Below are 24,399 nucleotides of genomic sequence, written 5' to 3'. Positions count from 1 at the left end.
TTACGAGCATCCTGAAAAAATCATACTAGGGCTTATTTTCAGGTTAGGTCTTATTTTCAGGGAAACAGGGTATATCACATCTTCTGAAGCCTTAGAGTGCTTTCATAGGCAACTTTTGTTACTTAACTGCCTTGCTTTTTTAAAAATTTTCTGTTTTTAACTCTCTTATGTTCTCCCACTGTTTCTTCCATCTTTATTTTTTTTCTCTCCGTTAAAAAAAATCTGTCAGGTGAGACAGAATTGCTGCAGAATGTCTTTTGCACAAATATCATTAGGAAATATCCATTTAGAAGCACTCATAGCTTGAAAAAGCAGGCTCCCCCCCCATAAGTTAGCATACAGGCCCAGATGTTGAGTTAAAGGCACATTTTAAGCTAACAAGGTTTCAAAAATATTCTTTCGCTGACGGTGAATGCAGCGTCTTTCCATTTCCACTAACCTATGAGGTTTGTTTCCATGCATCAAATGGATTAGCTGTTATTAATCTTTTTATCAGCAGCTCAAAAACTGATCCTGTGCACTGTCTGCCTTGATGAGACGCCAAAGCATAATCACTTTACAAAACGCCACGGCATGAATCACTAATTTAGATGCTTTTCTGTGCCATCAGAACATGGAATGTAAAAAAATCAGATTTGTTTCATGTAATGCACTTGCGATTTGTTTTTGTTTTTAAACTCAGGTGCGGTAATTCTAGAATGAAGAAGGTCTGCCTTGGATCATTAACTGTGATCATTTTTTTAAAATTTGGCTCTTGCCATTTTGGCTGCATAGCAACTCCCTTCGCTCCTGGGTGGAGACTCGAGCAAATCGGAGCAAATCATCCTAATAAAAAGGCGATAACCATTCCCTTTGCAAGCCAGTTAGATTCTCTGCCCTACATACTAGGTCCTCGCTTCCAGGCCTACAGACAGAAAAACAGTCTCGTTTCCCGAAATTCCACCAAAAGGGTCAATCAGAAACCGCACAAACGCATCTTGTTTTCGCTCTCTTGTGGCTTCCTGCCTCCCCCCCCCCCCCCCGGTACTTGCCCTAGAAGAAAAAGCTGGTCGAGCTTATGGGGAAACCGTTCCCAATACTGAACAAAGGACACAAAACAAGATCAGCCAGGGTTAATAAAATAGAGTTTGTTAGGATTTCAGTCGCTGTAGATAAAATCAGTAACAGAAAAATATGAACACTGGGATCAGGACCCACCAGATGGACCAGGAGAGCATTTGCTCAGACAGGGCTTCTTCGCAGGCAGGCCTCGGCAGGGTGGTCAGCGCAGGGTGGCCCCCCCCTCCCAAGAAGACACATTATCATGACTCTGCGGAGCGATACATAGAAGGAGGCTTTGACCGTTCACAGCCGATAACACAGGGCTGCACGGAGGCTTATCTGATGCTACCATTGCTACTGATTTCGTAAGGGAGCCTGATGCCCGGGGCGTTCGCCCGCAAGGATGCTTAGAATAAATGAAGGAGCAGTGGAAGCAAGCAGCCAGGCAGACACCTGAATTTGGCCACAGCGTTTCATTAAGTAGATGCTCTGCAATATGAACACAGTCATATTGGTGTTCCATGGAAGGAGATTATTCTAGTGATAGAAAGAATTTGGCATGCACGGGAGGGTGGCATTTGAGAGGGGGGGGATGTTTTCTTAAACTGCAGATGTGATTAACCCTATTTGTGATCACAGTGCATACGGGAGTCTCCTCCCCCAAAGGAATTTGCTTAAACAGTTCTGTCTGTCCCCGAGTGCTTCCGGACCACTTTGCTCCCGTTCACCTGATCCACGGCTAGCGTCTCGACTTCCGGCTGAGCCTGGGGCGGAGGAGCCCCGTGGTGGATTCGGTGGGCCACGCCCACGTGGGCCTTGTGGTGCTTCTCCCGGGCAGGGCTGTGCGGCTCGGCGGACGTGCGCTCCGAGGGGATCGGCGGGATGACTAAAGGCCTCTCTTTGATAAGGTGGATCTCGGACGTTTCCCTGGCCAACAGGAATGGTGTGGGGTCAGGCATAGCATCCACGGGCTCCCGTAACAGCAGCTTGCGGCTCTCCGATCCTAGGCGGTAAGCCTCTTCGAATTCGGGGTTGAGAGGCGTGGACAGACTCTTCTTCATCCTGCGCCGCGGAGTCTCTGGGAGCTTATCTTTGGGAGGGGCCGGCTTGTACCCGGAGAGCACCGGGCTTCCTGACGGAGAGCTGTCCGAAGTCCCACTGGAACTCATCAGCTTCTTCTTTGTCGCGTGCAGCTGGGAGGTGAGATACGCGATAGTACTGGCCCGCTGCTCCAGTTCGCTTGACAGCATGTTCAGCTTGTGGCTTTTCATCTTCAGCTCTTCTAAATACTTCTTTTCCCTCTCCTTGATGGTGTTCTCCAGCACCATTATCATCGCATTCTTCTGCTCCAGTTCCTTCAACAGCTCGTTGTTCTCGGCTTCTTTCGCTTTCAGCTGGGCCTCCAGTTCTTCGCATTTTCTTCTGAGTTCTTCACTTCTTGAAATCCCGCCTTCTGAAAGAACCGGCAGAGAAGGAGTGTGACTCAAGGTGAAATCAAACACGCCCGCTACCTAACACAACCGTGTTCAGTCAAGCTAGATGCCGTAAGAATCAAGAGCCACCCTGGAAAGAATAGAAACGTTCTCTTTGTTTATTCTGAAACAAATTACAGAGTCGGTTCCACTGCTTTTGAAACAGAAAGAAGACTCAGTGAAGACATTCCCATTAAGTTTTTGAGGCAGAAGAATCTCTCTTTGCCACATTTAGTCTCGGTCAACTTGTTTTCCCTGATGGCTAGAAGGTTTCCCCAGGAGGACAATTCCAGAACTCCAGGCCTAGAGGTTTGCACTAAAATATCCTTCACTGAACATCCTTCAGGGCAACAACATGGACCACATGACTGGACAGTGCTCAATCTTTTACCCTAACTGGGCCTTCCAAATGGAACAGAATAAACCCCCTCACCTGTTAAGTCTGAACTTTTGAGTGTCAGCTCGTATGTCAGATCTGAAAAACATAACATCATTAAGAAAGAAAGCTTACCATCGTGTAAAATGTATACATAATATAACTGGAGGCTTTAAACACTTCTGATCTCATGGTTCATAAAGTGGAGTGATAAAAGCACCGGGACCTTTATGTGAGGATCTTTTTTTTAAACTCACGTGTTAAAATAATTTACATCTTGTCTTCCATAAAACTCTCAAGGTAGCTTCACGCACCAACCCTATGCTGACAGAGCAGCCAAAAAGACTTCAGACCTGTGCCAATACCTTAGACCCTAGACCTGTGCCAATACCCACAGTCCTCTGGGAGGGGTGGTCAAAAACCTAGATGGGGCTGCTGCAAGCGTTTCAAGGCTGTAACATCGGTGTCTCGTATAGGTCTACTGGAAGGGTTTGCAAAATAACGTTCACAAACTATGAAATTCACAGGGGCTAGATGTTCTTTTCCATCTTCAGTGGGACCCTCACGTCTGCCGGTGTAAAGCCTGCTTAATGGAAGAGCAGTCAAGCGTATGCTTCTAACGGGAACCAAAGTAAGAAATCATCTGTCATGATGGAGAAAAGCAATCCCCCAAAGAGGGGAGGGCAGGAGCTGTCCCCCTCCTTGCTACCTGTGCAGTGTTGCTGCAGACGCCGGATCTCGGCATGCAGTCCCTTGAGCGTGTCGGCGTGCTGCCGCTGGAGGAAAAGCAGATTCTTCTGGGCACTGTGCAGCTGGTTCTCCAGGTTCGATGCCGCCATCCTGTCATCCAGGGAATCTGCCGGAGGATAGAAAGATGGGAGAGAGGAGTAGAGATTCTTGTCAGTTATCAGGAGAGACTCTCTTCCTTGCAGCTTTTCACTTCCAGACCAAACCATAGCAAACTGGGCTTTCGGATCATGCAGCCTCATGGTGCCCACGCACAAAGAGCACCATCCGCCCGCAGAAAGGCCCTGGCGCCCTTGCTTAAGGCACACAGAAAGTCCCAGCTGCCTACATGTTTTATGCCAGCCCTTCTACATTCACCGGCACATCCAGGTAATGCCAGGATGTTGGCAGTGAGAATCCTAAAGGACTAAATTGGTAGCTCTGGTCACCGAGAGGGATGGGGCAGAGAAGGAGGGCATTGCGACAGGCTTTATTTGCTGTTTGCAAACAGAAAGGAAGGATTAGTGCCAGACAGACTTCAAGGCACTAATCCCTTCAGGAGACTGCCATGGAGTTCTGAGAAAACATCAACCGCGAACGGCTCTCTCTCCTTCTAGGGATGGCGCCTCCAGTCACCTCTCTTGTGCTACTTTTAGACGGATGAAAAGACGCACATACACCACCACTCCCGAGCACAATGGAGAAATAAGGCAGAATACACAGGCAACAGACAAATAAGTAAAATAAGAAATAAATAGGTTGATTGGTCGATAAATAGAGACATAGTAAGTAGGATATGATTGCTGACAGGTCGCGATTTGTCTCATTTAACAACTACAACATTTGGGCAGTTTGCTTCTAACGAGGGTATTCTGTTTGCTAGCTAACGAAGGGATGGCGTGAGCCAGCTGGCATTTAGTCTGGACAATAACTGATGGTAGAGTCTCAACGCCAGTGGGAAGTCTGCTGCGCTCTCCTGCTGGTTAATTCGTTGGCGTGCCTCTGCATTTCAAGCCCTTTCTCCTATAGGAATACAGTAAAGCCGAGCGGAGAAAAGTAGGCTGCCTGGGTCACAGAAAGCACATTCTCTTCAGCCCAGAGGATGGAATTAGAAAGTGACCAGACAGGTGACGCCAAAGACAATTTCAGCCTCTCCTCGCAGCTCCGGTTTAGCCAAGAGGAGACGGCAGTCAAGGACCAGTCTAGACAGAAAACAAACATGGAGATACTGACAATCAGCCGCACACTCTGTTGTGAACATCATTCCTCTTCCCCCAGTCTCTTGATTCCCCCATCCGGGTGTGAAATAATTAAGAACCAATATTGTGCAATATTCTAGACAACTGCCAGCACACCTGCATGAAATATGTGGTGTACTGCTGTGAAAAAATTGGAGCTGCCCTCGTCTGTAGAGACTCAGAGAGAAATGAGTCCTTGTCAGGACCTGCTCTCTGATCCCCAGGATTGAACCTGGCACCTTCTGCATGCACACAGTTGCTGCATGGTTGCTATGGGTCTGCTCCTTAAAAGGAATTTTACTATTTTTTTCTTGAATGGAGAAGCTCACTTTTTTGACACTTCACACACCTCCTCCCGGGCTCACCTGACCACCAGAACACCTGAAAGCCCTGATCAGCTCCCTAAATGAATAGTTCTGTATTTCTCTTACAACGAGTCCTCGATACATTCAAGCCCGGAGCTAAGCAAGAGGGACAGAAGACAAGGAGGACGACGCCAAACCCCATAGAAAGAGGGCACCTAGGAAGAGAACCAGCATCTGAGGATTTAAAGCTATTTAAAGCTGAAAGATTGTGATTAGGTTTCGTAAAACAATTCAGAACAAAGCCAGAGCTGCGGAAACAGCCGATGCATGCATAATTAAGCTCTTGAATTCAGATCTATGAGCAAGACAAAGTTCACCATGCTCTGGTGGAATGAAGGACTTCTGGAGGTCCGCAGCCACCCGAGAGCATGAAATGGCTGGCGTGGGTCGCGCAAGAAGCCCGAAGCACCAGAAAGCCCCAAATAAATGGCTGAACCACCGCCCCCCTAGCCCGCTCGGCCAAGAGATGGTACATAAAGCAGGACAGAGTGGCTTTCTGGAGCCCACACGGGGGCCCTTCCTTGCTTGCAAACTTCAGGGCTGGAAGATGGCCAATGGTCTCTGTTCAGCCAAAGGTCGAATGGTTAAAAACCCAAAGGGAAAGCCATTCATCAGTCTCGATCAAGGTCCACATTTCAATACAGAAGCCAAATGCATTTCAGCTTTAAGAGCAGGGGAGAGGCAGGGGAAAATAACGGGGAATGAAAGTGCCGGTCCTCTGCTGAAATCCAGTAAATGGTGGGGGAGAGCCTGACGAACAGACTGTCCTGTTCCCTTTGTGGCTTCAAGGCCTTGCCCGTTCTTGGTAATGTCAATAGTCTTCAGCTACATTATCTCTCTCTCCAATGAGCCAGCCTTGTCTGCGCAGCTAAAAGCTTTACCGCATCATCCGATTCCTTAAGTGCCCAATGAATTCCCACTAAGTGGGTGACATTATTCAGTAGACTTGGCACGGGAGGCCCGTCCCAGACACCCTTCCATGTTTTGCATTTTGAAGGCAGAGATGCTCGCTGGGTTGGGGGGGGCGGGCAAAGTAATGCTTCCCGCAAGTGACACGATATTCATTTTACCTTTAATCCCATGGCAATCTGAAGAGCCTCGTGTGCCTGGCCCCTCAGTAGCACCTCCAGTATGTGCTAGCAAACAAAAGGCACACTCCCCTTAATTTTTTTCCTGCAAACGATCAACTAATAAATCTGGTTCTCTTTACTACTACTTGCATGCATGCATACATCAAATTCTTCAGCTGATGCCATCTGGACAGGCAGCGGGATGGAGAAATCTGGAGTTATTGTCCGGACGGGTACCTCTGAAAATGTAGATTGTCTGTGCTGCCAAGAGTTTGCAGGAAAACTTCTAGAGTGAGAAGGAAGGGAATCAACCAGAGGGTGATACCGCAGAGAACCATCACCTTCGGAAGCTATCAATAAGATCATGTTCTTTTTCTCCAACATCCTAAACACACCCAAACGGTCCTTTTCCTTTCCTTTTTGCATCGTGAAAGGTGCATTCTCTCTACCGAACCCCACCCCAAGTTTCCAGAAAGAAAGTTCTGGACCCCCTTCAGCCGACCTCTGAACGACTCGGGTTTTGATATCACTGAGGATCTATTTTTGGTGACGATGACAAGATGGAGCAGCAAAGGAAGAACAATTAAGAGGAGCCGTTCTCTGTGTCAGCGTGAGGAACGCTCCAATGTGCTCAGAACATGAGCCAGAAAAGCCGTGTGTGTGTTCCTTTCCGGGAATGTGACGCAATTTGCATGAAATCAAGGAGGGAGAGAAATCGGAGGAAGGGAAGGTATCTTGTCATGGGCCAACTTTGGGAGGCCCTTTTAATTAATTTAATAAAGCTCGTCATGCCCAGAGACAAGGGAACCCCCCTCCCAAGCGACAAGGCAAGTAACCAAAGCACAATCAGAGACACACAGTAGCAAAACCAAAGAGCTTATCTACCTGGGCCTTTTCCTACCTGTCTCCCACATCTCTAATTGAGACCTTTCCAAACTGTATCCATTAACAATATTACAGTTTATTGTTGCATTATCCTTTTATGCCCTGTCTTTCTGCCAAAATGGCATTCACAGTGAGTAACGATTTGGGGGTAAAGAGAAAGAGAAGCATGCAACATGCAATGTCTTCTAATTGCTTACTCTGTTTTCATAGTGATTAAAGAGCCACATTTTATAATGATTAAAGAGCCAATTTAATCTATTTTTAAATTAGTATGCAGTGTAGCCTGCTGGAGAGAACCGGCCCTCCCAGGCTGTGGGCTAGCAAGCCCGTTTTTAACCCACTACCCAAATTTGAGAGTGATTCAAAATGTTTTGGATTGAAATTGTCGGCAGAAGCGTTTTTCTCCGTAACTGATGAGGCAGAAAGTTAAGTCGTGTTGCATCCATAGGGACTTGAAATAAGAGTTACTGTTGAAGCTGTATTAAAGAGGGACCCAGGGGTCTCTGTCTCCCTCCGAACAAACATTTATTTCAACTTAATCTTGGACGCCTTTTCTCTGCCAGCCTCTGGAGAGGGAGCAAAACTGCCCCACCCGCCACTTACCCTTGCAAGCAAACTTGAAGGATTGAATTTTTTAAAGTACCTATTTATAGCCTGCTTCAAATGTTCTTCCCGGTGCAAGTTACTGTAAGCTGGTGGCTCTGCAGATTCAAGGGAGAGAGAGAGAGAGAGAGAGAGATGCTCTTACTGTGAGCCATTTTCACAGAGAGAGGGGGAAAAAAACCTCCACTCTTCTCAAATCAGATCTTCAAAGAACAGAGGCAGTGGCTGTTCACACTCAGCTAAGATGTGCCTGTGATTCCCACGCTTTTGAACCAGCGTTCACATATCATGTGCTAGTTTTAAAAATGGAGGAGGAATCTGACCCTTTTCAGCCCCTGCTTCCATTCAAATCCCACTCCTGATGCTCGGATGTGCTTTGGGGGTGGGAGAGATCTTCCCCAGAGATGCTCCCTATTGCTGGCAGTGGGGGGGGGGGACTCTCCCCTGTCCCAAAAATTCGAAGAAGGAATTGCTCTTTCATATTCCCACCCACCCACCCGCCAAGAGAATTTGAATTTGTAGTTTTAAAAAAGTCTTCTGAATGCAAAAGCTGCTTTGTCCTGCCTGCGATCCTACCTCTGGATTTTTCCAGGGTGGGGAAGACATGCGATCACTTGAGAGCTTTGGGCATGGCGTATTATTTCCTAAATTTGAAATGTTTCACAGAACAGAAAGCAACAACTCTACAGGAAAAAAGGGGGAAACAAGTGCAATAAGAATATACTTGTACAGACATGCTGTGTAGGGTACGGTCCAGAAACAGCCCAAGACATTTTGGTGTCTAAGGCAGAACAGAAAACATCATCCTTTCTCCACAGCGCATTCGGATCAAGATGCACAGAAGTTACATCCAATCAAGTTATTTTGCCACAGAAGGCAAACAAAATCAAACTACTGCTTTTCCCCAACTTTGGCAGGACAAATACAATAATCAGTATCTTGCAATTTGCAATGTCAGCTAAACAGAGACTATTGTGCTTAGGATCAAGAGAAGGCAAGACTCGCTGGGCAAGGGAATAATGCTGGAAGAAGTGATAGTAGGAGAAGAGGGTGATCGAACCTGAGATGGAGTGACTCAATAAAGGAAGCCACAAGATTTAGTGTGCAAGATTCAAGCAGAGCCTGACAGGTCCTTTAGAGGCCCTTAATTTATAACCAACTTCATAGCACAAAACAACAGCAAAAGCTTAAAGGTTTTCTTCCCTTTCGTGACAAAGGGAATCTACTGTTGGAGGCAGCTGCTCTGTCCTGTCCTGTCTTAACAGTGGGTTTGCACAGAAGACTGCAGCCTTGACAGATAGCAGTGACATTTACTCAGAAACCACTCCCCTAGAATCAGTTGTGAAAGATGAAGGACAAGAAAGCAGATGTGATACCCAAGTATTTTATTTGCAACCAACCCATTAAAAGCCTCGGGCTTCAAGTCTTCAATTCTGCATCCCAAGAAAACTGGTGAACATTGAGCTGTTGGCTATACAGTATTTGAGCCAAAAAGATGGCAAGCCTTCAACAGCTCTGAAGACGAGAGGAACGGCTCACTGTGGCATGAGGAGAGGAGAGAGGCTGACCATCCTGTCCTTCATCTCGAGAACTTGCATGTTTTGGCAGGGCTTTGCGAGGCTGCCCGCCATGAACGCCCACTTTGCCAAGAGTCTGGCTGCTGCATTTTTGAACCGGCTCGAGTTTCCGAACCATCTTCAAAGAGCAGGTTGCAGTCATCCAGGCAGAATCTAATCAAGGCAAGTGTCACTGTAGCCAAACGAGACATTTCAAGGAACAGGTACAGCCGGGGCACCAAGAGAAGGCAAGGCTCCTAGTATCTCTATCCTGCAGATCTGAGTTTTCAGGAGAAGCATCACCTTGACCTGACACAGGACTGATCCCTATTCTCTGATCTGCCTTATGACTGACCAGAAGCACCTCCGTTTTGTCTGGATTAAGTTTCAGTTTGTTCGCCCTCATCCAGCCGCCCGTTGTTGGCACCAGACACAGGTTTAGAAGCGAGCCACCTTCCTTGGAGTGGGACAGAAAGGAGGGCGAGCGTTTTGCAAAACCTCCTTGTGGCTGGAGGACCTCTTTCCACCTTCCATTTTTGAAAGCTTTCCCCGTACTTACCTAAGTAGGTAAGTTTGACCTCTGCGAGATCAGGGCAAGGGTTCATCTAATCCAGGATGCTGTTTTCCATACACACACAACAAGGACCAGCTCGTTGGCCAAATGACGGCACAGGCCCTTGTGCTCAATTGCCAAATTCTAGAAAGCCCAAAGGCAACTGGATTTTGCAAGAGAGCTCCCCTGCCCCTCCCTCTCTCCGCTGCCCGTCACACACCTACGCATGGATGCAAGAGCTAGATCCTCTTGTGCCATGTGTTCGAAGCAGGCGGACGCCCTGCTAACGTGGTATGGCAACCTGCCACAAACAGACAGCATAGTGCAGTCCAGGCCTTGGCCAATGGCAACCTCGGCTAGCCAGGAAAAGCGGACAGAACTTGGCAACCCAGCCGTGCCGCATCACGTTCTCACATAAAAGGGAACAACTTCTTCAGCACTAGAAACTTGCTCCTTGATTCAATCACAAGCTCCTGGGCTTCGGTGGATCTAAGAAAAGTGCCATCGTTCCAGTTAGCATTTGTGAGGTTTCTCTCACAATGTTGTGTTTCGATCTTTTTGCTTATGCCGGAAAGGGAGCTACTTCAAGTTTCCCTTGGCACGCCCACATCTGTACAGGGTGATCAACAAGTCCCAGTTTTTGTAGCTATGTGTTGTCGGGGTGGGTGGCTGGGTTTCCTTTCTGCTAATACAGCGCAACTTGTCTGGTTCCGCCCCGCCCAAGCCAACCCACTCCATTGTTTTCAGTGATGCAGTGGAAGGAGTTTGAGAAAGAATAAAATTGGAAGACCCCTTCAGCCACTGAAGGCTGCGTCCTGAAAAGATGGATCTGTTAGGGAGGCACAGCAGGGGAGCTGCTGCAATAGGATGGCTTTAAAGTGTGCAATGCAGAGAAAACCCTCTTTTGGAAGAAGAAGAAGAAGAAGAAGAAGAAGAAGATTTCAAAGTTTATCCTCCAGTCATTCCAGAAATCTTTAATACTTATTAAAAGGACAGAAAACATTGTATTAGTCTATAAGGATAGCAGCGAGAGTATGTCGTAACTAATAAAATCCAAATGCTTTCCTAGAGCACCACATTTACTGAGCAAGCCATATGAATCCCTGATCTTACAAGGCAGTGTTACATGTGCTCATGCCAACACACACCCTTATTTGCCACACAAAACACTAAATCAGTGACTAAAATATTGCAAACAAGCAAGCCATGTCCACCAGAATTACCCTTCCTTCCAGAAATACTGATGTTCTAATATTTTATGCACAGAAACATTTACGGCCACAAAAAGTTGCATCTGCACTTAAATGCTACAAGAAATGTTGTTCTTAATACAGTGTTCCAATTTTCCTAACTTTGAGGACTCCCGTCATATAACACATAAAGGGGGAAAAACAGATTTCATACACTGCCTGTAGCATCCTCTGGAGATAGTTTTATTTCCTCTGTTACTCTGCAATTTAATGTCCTGTCTGGAATTGTCGGTGATTCCAGAGCTGGTCAGTTGACAAGAATAAATGCGAAGTCTGCTGTTTCTACCCATCTGTCATAATGTGTGCCATCCTGTATTTCTTAACAACAGTATTCTATTTTACTTTGCTCATAATAACAGATCGATTGGATGCTAAAAATGAATGGCCTTAAAAGATTAACAACATTGATTAGCAACACTCAGATTCGTGTTCCAAACTTACATTAGGTGTTTACAAACAATGTCTCAGATATTATAATGATTCGTATATAAAACCTGGATGGAAGTGATTAGAAAATATGCAAAAACTGGGCACATGCAAGTGCTAACACTGACTTTATCCACTTTTTAATGCCGGCAACCCCTCCCTCAGACATGGCTGCCCCACCTTTTAAGTTGAAAACAAACAGCAACCATACTGATGTCCAGACTTCAATGATGACAAAACAGAAGGGCGAGGAGACGACACTGCTGTTTATTTTCTCAATAAGCTTGAGGAATCTATCGGCTAATTTCACACACCGAGTATGTCAAACCATTGAAGGAAGAGACAGAGAAGAGGCGTGAATGCCAAGGGTTGTGTTAACCAAAAAAGAATCTGGTACATTATCTTCAAACCGTCATTCTTAAAGTATCTCCTATTTGCTTCAGACAAGTACTTAAGACATGGAAAGATATACGCTGGAAACCTCACCAGCAGCAATACATGCTGCGCAAGAACTAAGACATATCCCTTTTGTTGAAGAAGCACGGGCCCATCCCCAAAAAGCTGGCGAGTCTCTTTGGGTCTGTTATGCACCTGCAATGCAGGCGACAACCTTACAATTTGCCTTCAGAGCAGCCCGAATCCCTCCGCTCTAGCCTCCAACATTACCCTTTCAAACATACTGTGATGACTTTTAAAAACCCAGATCAGTGAATTTCAGGCTTTCCGGCCAGCACCAAGTCCAGCGATTTAACAGATACCAAAGATCCACCCACCCCGTCTGTCCTACCTTAAGACTTAAGCCGAGGAGACACGCACGACAGGACCAGCCTGCAAGCCGGCTAAGAGGAGATCCATTTCCAGGGAGAAAGCGGGCTGGTTACCATTTGCACAACTGTCGGGGAAACCAGCTGGGCTGGCATGGACACCGGAGCGGCCCTCCACCCCTGGCGTGCCACCGTCCTCCCATCTTTTCCTTTGCGCTCCTCCGCGGCGCTCTGTGGCTGCTGCAACTCGAGATGACGATAAGGTGACCTCTTTCCCTCCTCCCCACCCTCGGCTGAATGAAAACGCAGCGGCCGCCTGCTGTCTTTCGGAAGCCTTCCTCTCTCTTAAGCTGAAAGGGAAACCGGATCTCATGGCAGCTCTCCCCGAGAACACCCACAGCTCCAGAAAACCCGTAGCTACCCTGTTATTCAGATTATCATGTAGCCCAGGGCGGAGGACCGGGCTGGGATGACCTTCTTAGAGCAAATGCAATCAGATTCCATCACTTTTGTGAATGGGGAATCACAATCCTCGAGAAGGGTGTGTGCGTGTGTGTGTGTGTGGGGATAATAAGCACCTTACCCTCTTCCCTGCCTTCCATTGCCCCAAGGAACTTCACCAGGGAATCTAGGTGTCACGCAGCAGGGAGGCGAGGAGGCACCTGGAGCGTGGTTGACTGCAGAGACAGTTGGCAGGAAAAGAAAGGCCCGCTTTTGTTCCCTCATCAGAGCGAGCCGACTCCAGCCCTGCCCTCTGAGCGCAGATGCAAGTCGGGAGGAGAAGAGGAAGCAGCCTGCAACCTTTGACAGCAGGTAGGCAGAATCGGGTTCGGTCCTTGTCTTCAGGGCCCACCTCCCTTCGCCAGGGGGAAGCTGGACGCCTTGGCCAGAGTGGGACCACCTCTTCTTTTCAAAAAAATGCTCCATCTCTTTGCTCCAAAGGGCTTGCCCTTCCCACCCCCTCCGCCTCTACAAAGAAAGACTTCTTAGACATAACTCTTTCGTTTCTTATTCAGAAGATCTTGTATTGTCCCTAGCCCCGGCCCTGTCCATGCCTAACCTAGAGAAAAACTGGGGAAAAAAAAACACAAAAGTCTGCTAGTTCCGCAGACAGCGGGAAGCGCCAGGGTGTTCTCGTCCCTCTATGAAAAAAGCAACGTAAAGCATTCTTTCCTCTTTGTCTATTTGATTTATACACTGTCTGTCTCCCAAAATCGGGAACCACAGGCAGCAGCTCAGAGTCCAGCCTTCCCTCCCCAGGAAAAATGGCCAGACCCTTTAGCCTAAGGTTTCTGTAGAGTGTTATTGTTCCAATTGAACCACCACTGAGCCGTGCGGACAGGTCTCTGGTGGAAAATAATAATAATAATGACACGCCGTCAAGTTGATTTGGACTTAGGCAGTTTTCTTAAGGTTTTCGAGATATAAAGTCCTCAGATGTGGTTTACCAGGCCTTCCTTCTTGGGGGCAAGGGGGTGTGTGCCCCGGGACTCTGCCCCCTTGCCCCAAGGCCACACAGGCTGGCTTCCCCCCACCCGCAAGACTCAGCCAGATTCCCAGCCTCTGGGCTCCCCAGCCGAGAACCCAATTTTCTGGTCACCAAGAGTCGGATGCAACTTGATGGCAACACAACACTTGCTTCTCCTGTGGATGAACCGGCCTCTCTGCATCTCTTTCTTTTTCCACCCAAAGTGGGGTTACAGCTACTCATTAGGTCTCCCCCCTATTTCTGGAGTCTGGATGGCTGGTCGCAAGATGCAGGCATAAGGTTTTTCTCTCCTCTCTCTCTGCCCCCCAGTCCCCCCCCTAGACACACAAACACCTGTACTGGGGGGCAACTGTCCTGCTTAACCTCATGTTTTTTCCCCCTTCTTCTCAGGCATAAAAATACACCTATATTTCTTGGACAGGGAGGTGGTGGCGACTGGTTGGCATGAATATCTCTATACCAGTCTAGCTGGGGGGGGGGGAGGAAGGTGGCATAGAAACAGACTGAATACAAACAAACCCACCACGACTATGTTTTCTATATAAGATAAGGGGTCCTCTTGCAAACACCCAGCCTTCGAAACCGATCCTCATTCTGGGTTGATCATCTCTAGGAGAGGAAAAGAGGATGTGGATTTTTTTTGGGGGGGGGGACTACAACTCCCATACTCCTTTCCCAGCGGCTGAGGATGCTGGGAGTTGTAGTCAAGAAGAAAAACAACTCTGGAGAGCCAGAGGTTGGCCAAAAGGGGGGGGGGGTCGAGATTTGTAAGAGGAATGAAGGTTATTCACCCCATTTGGAGAGAGAGAGGGGGGGGTGTCTCCTAGCAACCCCTCCCACGCCAACTATGAGGAGGAGGAGGAGTGGGGGGGCCACCCTTCCAAGCCCCTTTCCCTTTGGTGGTGGGGGTCTCAGTTGCCCCCCCCTCTCCAAGGAAAGCGAGGTGGGGGTAACAAGACCCATCATCCCCTCCCCTTTCTTTGTTTTTGTAGGGAGGGGGAAGATGCTCGATTGAATCTGACTGGCGGGGGGGCTCCCCCCCACGGTTTAAATCTCCTGGCGCGGTGCATGCTGGGAAGAACGAATGGGGGGGGTTGCCGAGGGCTTCTCGTACTCACCGGCCGCCGCCGCCGCTCCCCCCGCCCCGCTCCAGCCTTGTTTTGGGGGGGAGGGAGACCGAAGTGGGGGGGGAAGAAGGAGGGAGAAACGGCTCCCCCCCCGTGGGGGGACGAGAAGGAGGAGAAGGGGGGGTGACGTCGAGGGCCACTGCGCAAGCGCGGAGGCTCCGGTACCGCCGCGGCAAAACAGCCCCCGGGTTGCCACGGCAACGACGTCGGCGCTCTCCCTCCCTCCCTCCCTCTCCGGCGTGGGTGGAATTTTTTTTCCTCTCCCGCCGCAAACCCCGCCCACCGCGTCTGGGCGGGGCCGCAGGAGAAGGGGGCGGGAGAAGGAGAAGGGGGCGTGGCCTCGCCAGGGGTGGGGTTCCAGAGCCTGCCTCAGGCGGGCGTCGTGCGGTCAGTGCCGCCTCGTGAGGAAGGCGAGCGCGGTGAAATGGCGCCGAGCCGGTCGCCCGTCTTTTGGCGCAGCTCCTCTCATGGGGGGCGCCCCTGTTTGCCGGCAGTTCCCCCTTTTCCCCCCGCTGGATACGTAGTAAATCCAGGCCACCCCTCCCCCCAACCTCCTCCTGCAGAAGGAAGGAAACCCCGCCAGCTCCGTAGGGCTTGATTCTGAGGAGACCCGCTCCTCTCCCTCTGGGCTCCTCTTTATTAGGGTCCTGAAGGGCTGGGCGTTTTGAGTCCAGGTGGGGATGGCGAAGAGATGTGGGTCGATAAGATAAAAGATGACAAAGTTAAGGGGAGAAAAACCAACCACCACCTTTTTGGTAAAATATACATGAGGGTGTTGCAGAGACGCACTTAACTGAGTCCCCTTCCCTCTTCTAATCCTCACAGAATTGGAATTAGAGACCCTTGTGGTCTCTGTAATGTGTAATTTGACCCCTGAAAACAGGCGGGCTGGACGGTAGGGCTTCTTTCCTCCAGTCCTTTTCCTCAGCAATTTTCCCACCCCTGGAAAATGCGACCTGGTAGTCACGAAGTACGTAATACTATTTATTTATTTATTTATTTATTTATTTATTTATTTATTTATTTATTTATTTATTTATTTATTTATTTATTTAATACCCCACCCATCTGGTCTTATGACCACTCTAGGCGGCTTCCAAATGCATAGATAAAAACATATAATTTTGACATAAAAATTATTACACCTATCCTAAAATACCTCTGTTTATTTGGGATAAGTTTAAAAGAGAGAGATGCTTATTTGGGATAAGTTTAAATAAGAGGGATGCCTCTCTTTTAATATGGCCTTTATGCATAGTCATAAGAAGGGATTCTCACACCATATTGTTTAGTGTTTTTTTTTTTAACCACTTTTCAGCCTTTGCTCCCATTTCCCCCTTAGAGATTACACTGAACGGGCTTATTTTAAGGCAGGTTTCGGCCCATGCAGCCCTCCAGATATTTTGGACTACAGCTCCCATTATCACTCATGCTGCATGGGGCTAATGGGCATTGCGGATCAAAACAGCTAAGGTCAAAGTGTTATAGGCGGGAAACCTGAACCCAGAATCGGCCTGTGACCAAAGGGCCCCCTGGTTGTTGGGGCAACTCATAGGATTCACCCCAAGGATTTCGACCTCTCTTTAAGGTTTTACACCAAGCGTTATTTGTCTCACACAGGAAACATGGACATGATGCGTGCTTTCAAGAAGGGATCCTGCGACCCAGGCCCGTCCCAGAGAAGTAACTTGGGAGTATTGTGTGAGTAAGATTGCAGCCTAAAGCTCAATGGATTTTTATTTTCCTGCTCTACTTCACATTCTTCTTTCCGTTCCCTTGGGTCATCGGCCGTTATAAAACAGTTGGCTGCAAATAGAAACTCTGATGCAGCATATTGGATTCTGAACACGGGATCCATTTAGGGGTCACACAAGATGAGGCAAAGAAGGCCGATTCTGAAGGAATTTGTGCCAGGAGGTAATTTCATTTCCTGGCAGGGCTGGAGACAGCAATAAGCAGACTGTTCCTCCTTGCCTTGCAGGGCATTGAAAGGGGAGGGGAGAAAACCGGGTGATTTATCAGATGAGATGATCAGAGTGCAGGGGGAAGGCCTTCTGTTATCTCTTTTGGCATTTCAGCTTTCCAGAAATGAACAAAGACGAGTGCTTGAAGCACTATGGGGCGGTATATAAGCAGCACTTTTTGCTTTAAAAAGTGGCAGCCAAGCTATTATGTGTCAATATAACAAAAAAAGGGTCTTGTTCATGCCTTCAAGACCAAGGCATTTATTTTAGCACGAGAAATTGCGGATTACAAGGCGCTTCCTCAGATACACAGAATCCAATATCCAAACCTCAGTTTTATGTCAACTGTGTGCTAATAGATGCAATTTGTATTTTTCTTTTTCTCTCGGCTTTTTTTTGTTCGAGCAATATCTTCAGCAAGTGTTTCTCTTTTCAGTAGGTGGCAGAGATGTTCCACTGAACTCTAGTGCAAGGTTTATGAAATGTTGTCAGAGTTTCGTGTTGAAGAATGTACAGAATGAAACTTACGGCGTTGGCAAATTGTGTATCATCAGCTTTAATGCCATTGGTATTTATTTTTTTACTTAATTATATCCCACTCTTTTGCTGATCACCTAGCCACTGTATTTTATATTCGCTCAGAAATACACTACATGGTTATTGTGGATTTTTTGGGTTAATAGAACTCACAGTCAGACAGATGGAGTGGCCCTGGGGAGCCCCCTCAGCCCGGTTATAGCAAACATCTACATGGAACATTTCGAAAAACAGGCCCTGGCTTCAGCATCCTTCGCACCCACAGTCTTGTTCTGATATGTGGATGACACCTTCGCAATTTGGAACCACGGTGAAGAAAAACTGGAAGAATTTCTAAACCATCTTAACAGCATCCACCCAAATATACAATTCACTATGGAAAAAGAAATAGAGGGCCAACTCCCTTTCTTAGATGTCATGGTCATACAGTACAAAGGGTGAGGTACTGACTCAATTTCATTAATTAAATGAAAAAATAAGCTTTCCATATTTTATTTTATAGCACTGAAATCCATGTAAATTTTGACTTCTGACAAACTATCACCCTTAAACATTTTTAAATAAACATTGGAAAGGATAATGCTTAGAAAGAAAGAAAGAAAGAAAGAAATCTATATTATGGACTGTCAGCTCAGACTGTCAGCTCATTGCCTGATTTTTCAGTTACAACATCTTAGGTTCAGTAAAACAACATCTTGGCATATCTCAAACAGCATTCAAGCTGGAAATCTCCAAGCATCCCATAATAATATGATATCATACTATACTCAAGAAGCCAATTTGCTATAAAATGCTCTCATCTCATCAGTTCACTCCATCTTCTGGCTTTATTAAACCAATCCCTTTGATGCTTGCATCTCTGATCTTTCTACAAGCAAGGCCTTGATTCTTAGGCATTACCTTGATATATGACGGTACCATGGTAGAAGCAAGAAGATAGTTTAATTCTCATCCATTTTAGTGGTTGCACTTGAAGTATTATTACATCTGGATTCAGCTCTCTGTATGTTTCTCTTTCTTTGAACTAGCTTATGAAGGCTTTGGTCTTTAATACTGATTTTTGAACGTTCTTTATTTGCTTTTTTGTATGTGTTTTTTTTTCCTGTGAGCTCTTTCTGGTTCACTCGCATGTTTATTAATTTCTCATGTAACTCAGTAAAATCATTTTTTTAAATAAAAACTTGAAAGCCTTATTATCACCTCCTGTATTTGTCAGACTCTGAAAGAACCATCCATTTCTTTAATGCTCTGGTTGATGACATCACTGCTACTCTAAAAAGTAAAACAAAACAAGCAAACCTGAAACGCTTCTACCTGCATCCTTCCTCCATGATTCAGGGTATATTTGATTACAATATATTTTTCTTTTCTCAGAAGAAAGAAACCACTTCTAACATCCAAACTTTGTGGTTAAACTTATCTGTCAGAAAGTTTCAGGCTAAATATGACTAAAACCAGACAGATTCTAAACTTAAAAGACTATGTGCTGAATGCTGATTAACTTTGATCTCTGTGACTATCTAATTCGTGGGTTTGCAGTGTAATTAAATTAATGATACAATCCTATGCATGTCTTCAACAGTTAATTTAGAAAAAGCAATGTATCCATGTATACACTGAGAAAAAAATCCACCCCCCCCCAAAAAATTAGGACATTCCCTTTATTAGGCCAGCCGAAAGCATAGAAAATTTTTCTTTAAAAGCTTAATTTGACAGTTGCCGCACACAGCGGAAAGTTGTTATTGCTTTATTTTTACAAAAACAGTCAACTGTTGACCTTTTGGTGTTTTACTACAGCTCCCGTCACTTGTAGATGCGACAGTCAATTGCAGTGGATGATAGGAGATGTAGTATGACAGTATCCGGGAGGCCACACCTTTTCTCTTCCGCTGTTCAGATTAGTGGTTGGCCCCACTAGATATTTTAGACTTTTAACTCCCAGAATGGCTCAACATTGGTCAGGCTGTCTTGTTTTTGTTAATTGACTGGTTGGTTTTGTTTAATTTTGCCAACATGGAGGATAGAAATGATTCCCCCCTCCCTCCACTGTAATGGTACAGTTCATCAGTGTCTGAGGATCAAATGCCCCCCTCATGCTTGCTGCCATGGTACAGGCTGCTCTATGCTTCCGCCCGCTGCCAGCTTGCTTTGCTTTTTTTTTTTTTTTTTTTTGCAAAGACGGCTCTCTCGGCTGATGCAAATGCAAACTCTCCCTTCAGAGCCCAGCTGGCTGGCATATTTCCTCACTCCTGCCTCCCTGTCCTGCTGCCGGGCCTGTTTCAATGCCCTTGCAAGCGACATGTGGCGTTGGCTAGCCGGGGCCCTCGAAAGTGGGTCAAGAACCTGTCAGGCAGATCATTGTATTTTCAGCCTCCCCGTTGTCCTCTGTTGTTCTCCAAATAAAACAAGCCTCTGAAGCCAAGCAAAATGGGCCAGGAGATATTTTTTCCAGTGGCTGTACATCCAAAACAAACACCCTCTCTCTCTCTCTCTCTCTCACACACACACACACACACACACACAGAGAGAGAGAGAGAGAGAGACTCTCAACAGCTCGCCTGCCTTCCTCCCTCACTGGTTCATTTTGCTTTCACTCCTCTGGCCCGTCCGTCTGTCTGTCCGGGGAAGAGGGTTAACCCAAGTGCGGGAGAAATGAGAATGGGGTCTAGCTTTTCCCTTAGCACATTTTTGTCTCTTGGGAGAGGCAGTATGCGTTGAGATCAGAGAATTACTGTTGCCGACAGTATCAAGAAGCTGGGCCTACCATCTGCAGCTTCTTGGAAATAAATCAATAAATCTGAAGCCTTATTGATTAATGGTGGCGATTGTTCTGTACCATTGAGTCTGAACCCATTTATAGTGACCCTATATCTCTAGGTAGGTGAGATAATTAAGGAGTGTTTTACCAGTTCCATGTCACCCAGTGAGTTTCCACATGGCTGAGCAGGGATTCGAACCCAGGTCTCTCGAGTCCTGGTCCGTTACTCTATCCACTACACCACGCCGAGTATCTGTTGGTTAATTAGAGCACCTTATTTTCTCGAAACAGGTTACAGGCTCTCCTTCGGCCCAGCATGTGCAACTAACCGAGTCCTAAGACTGCAAAAATGCCTCTAGTGATTCTGGTGGATGGATGTGACCAGGCAAGGAAAAAAAAAGGAATAAGAACTAGCATAAAAGAGGTAAGTCAAGATTAAAAAATACAAATAATAAAACACACTAAATCAAGGCATGTGGTACCCAAAGCTAGCCAGGTTAATAGGCTAGTCAATCTCATAGCTGGCTCTCCCCGAGAGTAAAAGTGTATGGTGAAATAAAAATAAAATAAGTTGTGGAAGTGCTTCCATCATGGCCAGAATCCCACGTTTGAAGTGGCTGCCTTATGTCCAGTTAATTGTCACATTGATGCCGCTCTCGGTTTGAAAGTAGTCTTGATAAAGGGGCCCCATTTTTGTATGGGGGGGGGAATCTGTGGCCACTGGGGCACCTAATAGCAGAGTTGCCATTTTAAATGGCCCATAATCTCCCCCCCCCCAGGCAGAATTGCTGTGGATCCTTTTGGGAAATTCTGTATATTTCAGGAACTCCTGGTTCTGCGAAGCCCTAGCGCCTCTTGGGACTGACCTTGGCTGTATCGATGGGTACCTGCAATTGGTTTCAGCTTCCCCTCTGAAAACAGGAGATTTCTAGTCAGCAGGACGGGCAAGAGTAAAATCTGGGAAATATCCTCCCAATACTCTGCAAATATTTTCTTGTTTGTCGAGCTCCGGCTCAAGGACTCTGGGGCCACGGAGTTGAAAAGAGCCTGTTCAAAAAAGGAAAGGAAACCAGGTCTGCCGAGGGCGACTGCTCTTAATGGTCTGAAAATAAACCTAATATTTGTCTTGGCGAGTGGAGCAGAATGGTTACCTTGATTGAAACGGGGCTTTTTAATACACGGTTCAGACACGGCGGCAGACTTGCGGGAGCAGCCTTTCTGGAGAAAACCAAATGTGGGGAATTTATTTTATTTTATTTGAAATTTATCTCCTGCTGGCCATGGCCCTCTCCTGCTTGCATACACAGAAATTGTTTTGGGCCGGCAGAAAGAGAAAAACATAACAATAGTTTTGAGCAGAAAATAATCACCATTTAGGATGAGAGCTTTCTTCAGCTTTCCCAAGAAAATGAGATAATTTCTCTCAGCTCAGCTTCCAGAGATATTAATCTGTCTGCCTGTATTGTCTCTTTCCCTTGACACTCGAGTTTGAATGGCCTAAGTTAATTAAATTAGCTTTATTTGATTATTTGGTTGAATCTCCATGAATCTGTGAAAGTACTTCTGTATTTTGTGAATAAACACGTGCTACAGAAGGCGTTGCCGGATAAGAGGCACTCCCTGATCCTTTTCACATAGAAAGGGAAATTTCTTCTAAGTGTCGAAGTAGACGTTATAAACAACATGTCATTAGAAGCAGCAGTTCTTCAAGTGCTGGAAAAAATGTTTGGCATGGTACGAGCTTTTCTCACCTCCCGTAGCTTGCAAATTAAGTTTGCTTTGTTCTCTGATTGGTTGTTGAGAGGTAAGCTGGACTTCATTTGCATATAAGATTGATCACACATGAAGCACAGTGGGAGTTGTAGCACCAGGCTTATGAAGGTGCTTTTTGCTTTTAACAATGTGCTATCTGTACAGATTCATTTGACGATTTCATAAGATTATTTCTGATATCTTTTCCTAGTTTGCTGACCAGTGAATTCATTAGGGACCCATTTTTGGTTGGGTCAGAATGTTTTAAATTGATTTAGCCAACCCCACACTGTGCCTTCCAAAATGTGCTCAGTTCTTAATTCCCACCATCCCAATCTATGACTGGGGATGATGGGAGATTGGTGAATGTTGAATCTGAATTGAATTAGAATCAACTAGCCAGTTCGGGGGGTTGGAAATGAGTTGTTCTTCCTATATTTTCTCTAATATAGAACAGGCAAAGCCCAGGCACAATGTCTGTTCACGGCTGTTTGTGTTTAGCATTATCTACAATATAAGGCGAGGATCTGTACAGCAAAAGGTATTCCAGGTCTCGCTTCTTTTCCCCCAAGACTCCCACCCTAACAGATGCTTAGAGATTTTTGTACAGAAACAAGGCCATCTTTCTTGCGTGTTATTTGGAGAGATGTAGGAATTAGTATCTCCATCTTCCAAATTTCCCAGCCCCTCCATTACCCCCCGCCCCCAACACGACGCTGGAAAGGATTTCCTGCCTGCTCGACAGTGCCTCTTTCGTAGGCAGGTCCCGCCGTGCCTTTTGGAATATCTATCGGGAACGGAATGGCGTAGGAACAAGAAGCGCCTTTTTATGATTTCTCCCCGGGGGTGGCGCTTCTGATGCCGGCTGGTGTAACATAAGCCGCGCTCTCTGGCACATTTGGCTCTGTCCCCAGAGCATGGATGTAACAACAGGCTTCCATCCTGCAGTGTGGCTTTTAAAACGGAAGATGGATTCAGGCTGCACGGCTCTTCAACTGTGAATGTGGAATTTGATGTGAAGCAAAAAAGAGAGGGGTCGTGGGGGGAGAGAAGTGGCACCAAGATCGAAGCCCCTTTGGGAGTCCGCTGTGAAATCCTTTTTCCCTAATCCCAACTTCCAGGGTTGGCGTTCTGACAACCCTGGCGGGGTTTCTCAGAAACGTCTTGGGACTTTTTTGCCTTAAAAGATCAGTTGCAGCAGACTGAGCGTCCCTGGAAGACACACATGGAGGTTGATGAATTCCCTCCCTGACGTGCAAATGCCAGGCAGAAACCTGGTTGCGATAGAATGCAAAGCGATTCCCATCCGTGCCCCAGCTGGTTAGAAATAAAATGTACCCACGGTTACCCTGCAATGTCCCAAGAGGGCCATCTAAACCTTTCAGAAAGGCTGAGAAACCAAACATATTATTTTCCAGCTACGGGTCTCATAGGGAAAATCACTAGGTCATCCCCAAATGCTTTGGGTGTTATTTCAGGATGGAATGTGCACCGTTAGGAAGGGTGAGACATCTAGTGGTATGTCCTGTTCCTACATGCCACCTGGTTTCCCTCTACGCCAGGTAGTGTATGATGGATGTGCAGGTGGGTGGATAGAAGAGCAGACACACAGAAGATCCCAAATTCAATCTTGGACACTTACGGTTGACAGGATTAACTTAAAAAGTGACAGGAGCTCCTTTCAGGGCCCTAGACCACCGAGAGGCATCAACCGAGTTAATCAGCAACGGATTGAATGGGCTCCGGCTAACGACTTCCCATGCCTCTATTTTCTGGAAGGTCCCCCATTGTATTTATGTATTATTCCTCTGAAAAAAAAAACCAACACCAAATGTATTTGCTCAGGTGGTCACTGGACATTTTCCTGGTATTAAAAAAAAAAATCTGAACGTGGGCGGGAAAAAGAATGAGGCCCATGTGAATATTTTAAAACAAAGAGCCAGTCTAGAAAGGAGCTTTCTTCTGAAACAAATCTGGCCTTCAGATGTAAGGAGCAGGTCGATATTATTTAAGGGTAGATGGGTTGGCAGAGTTTGCCACAGGGCCTGGAAAGATGTTTCAAGAACCCTGTGGGCTGCTTTCCACAAACAGACAGACTAATATTAGTCAACGTGGTATTTAGACTTCCAGGAAATAAACAGTAGCCACTAGCAGGGCATACCTGAGCCAGTGGGACTGGGCTCCTCGTTTGCTTCCCCCCACACACACACACATAGTCATAACAAAAGATGGGGCAGGATTTAGCGCCCAGCACAGACCAGCTTTGATGCAGGTATGGAAAACTTCAGACTTCCACCACGACAGCAGAAGGGCACGTTTTGTGCCCTGTCTCGGCACAGAAATGTTGAGGAAAACTACTCGCTATAGAGTCCCTATCTACCTGGGAGTGAGCCATCCTGAACCGAATAGGATTTCCTTCTGAGTAAATCTATTTAGCAAACATTGTA

The 24,399-nt window shown here is 46.6% G+C and overlaps 2 protein-coding genes across 10 annotated transcripts in view; one reads left to right on the top strand and one right to left on the bottom strand.

Annotated features, from left to right (window-relative positions):
* Nucleotides 1-1,107: 1,107 nt before the first annotated feature.
* On the bottom strand, nt 1,108-15,124 carry CCDC92 (coiled-coil domain containing 92). 5 transcript variants are annotated; one of them, XM_020788865.3, is made up of 4 exons: nt 14,933-15,124; nt 3,599-3,745; nt 2,947-2,988; nt 1,108-2,494 (listed from the first exon to the last, which is right to left on the bottom strand). In XM_020788865.3, exons 2-4 carry the CDS (start codon nt 3,726-3,728, stop codon nt 1,716-1,718), a joined length of 951 nt encoding a protein of 316 aa, XP_020644524.3. In that variant the 5' UTR covers nt 3,729-3,745; nt 14,933-15,124; the 3' UTR covers nt 1,108-1,715. The 5 variants fall into 5 exon arrangements, with proteins under 5 accessions (XP_020644524.3, XP_078237868.1, XP_020644522.3 ...); XM_078381742.1 differs by lacking the exon at nt 14,933-15,124 and adding an exon at nt 14,338-14,401; XM_020788863.3 differs by lacking the exon at nt 14,933-15,124 and adding an exon at nt 12,909-13,031.
* The window catches only part of RFLNA (refilin A), a 78,626-nt gene continuing 67,226 nt past the window's right edge, over nt 13,000-24,399 (top strand). The window contains exons 1-4 of one of the 5 annotated variants that reach the window (XM_072983070.2): nt 13,000-13,138; nt 16,562-16,642; nt 17,345-17,473; nt 20,492-20,624. In XM_072983070.2, coding sequence (XP_072839171.2) covers nt 20,550-20,624 — 75 coding nt within the window. In that variant the 5' untranslated portion in view covers nt 13,000-13,138; nt 16,562-16,642; nt 17,345-17,473; nt 20,492-20,549. Of the gene's footprint in view, nt 13,139-15,782; nt 15,912-16,561; nt 16,643-17,341; nt 17,474-18,658; nt 18,782-20,491; nt 20,625-24,399 lie in introns of those variants that run through there. The other 4 variants (XM_072983069.2, XM_078381744.1, XM_078381745.1 and 1 more) reach the window with 4 other exon arrangements.

This window comes from Pogona vitticeps, chromosome 14 (assembly GCF_051106095.1).
Source record: "Pogona vitticeps strain Pit_001003342236 chromosome 14, PviZW2.1, whole genome shotgun sequence".
NCBI lineage: Eukaryota > Metazoa > Chordata > Lepidosauria > Squamata > Agamidae > Pogona > Pogona vitticeps.
Note: the sequence above shows the minus strand (reverse complement) of the source record. Positions and strands in the feature narration are given on the sequence as shown.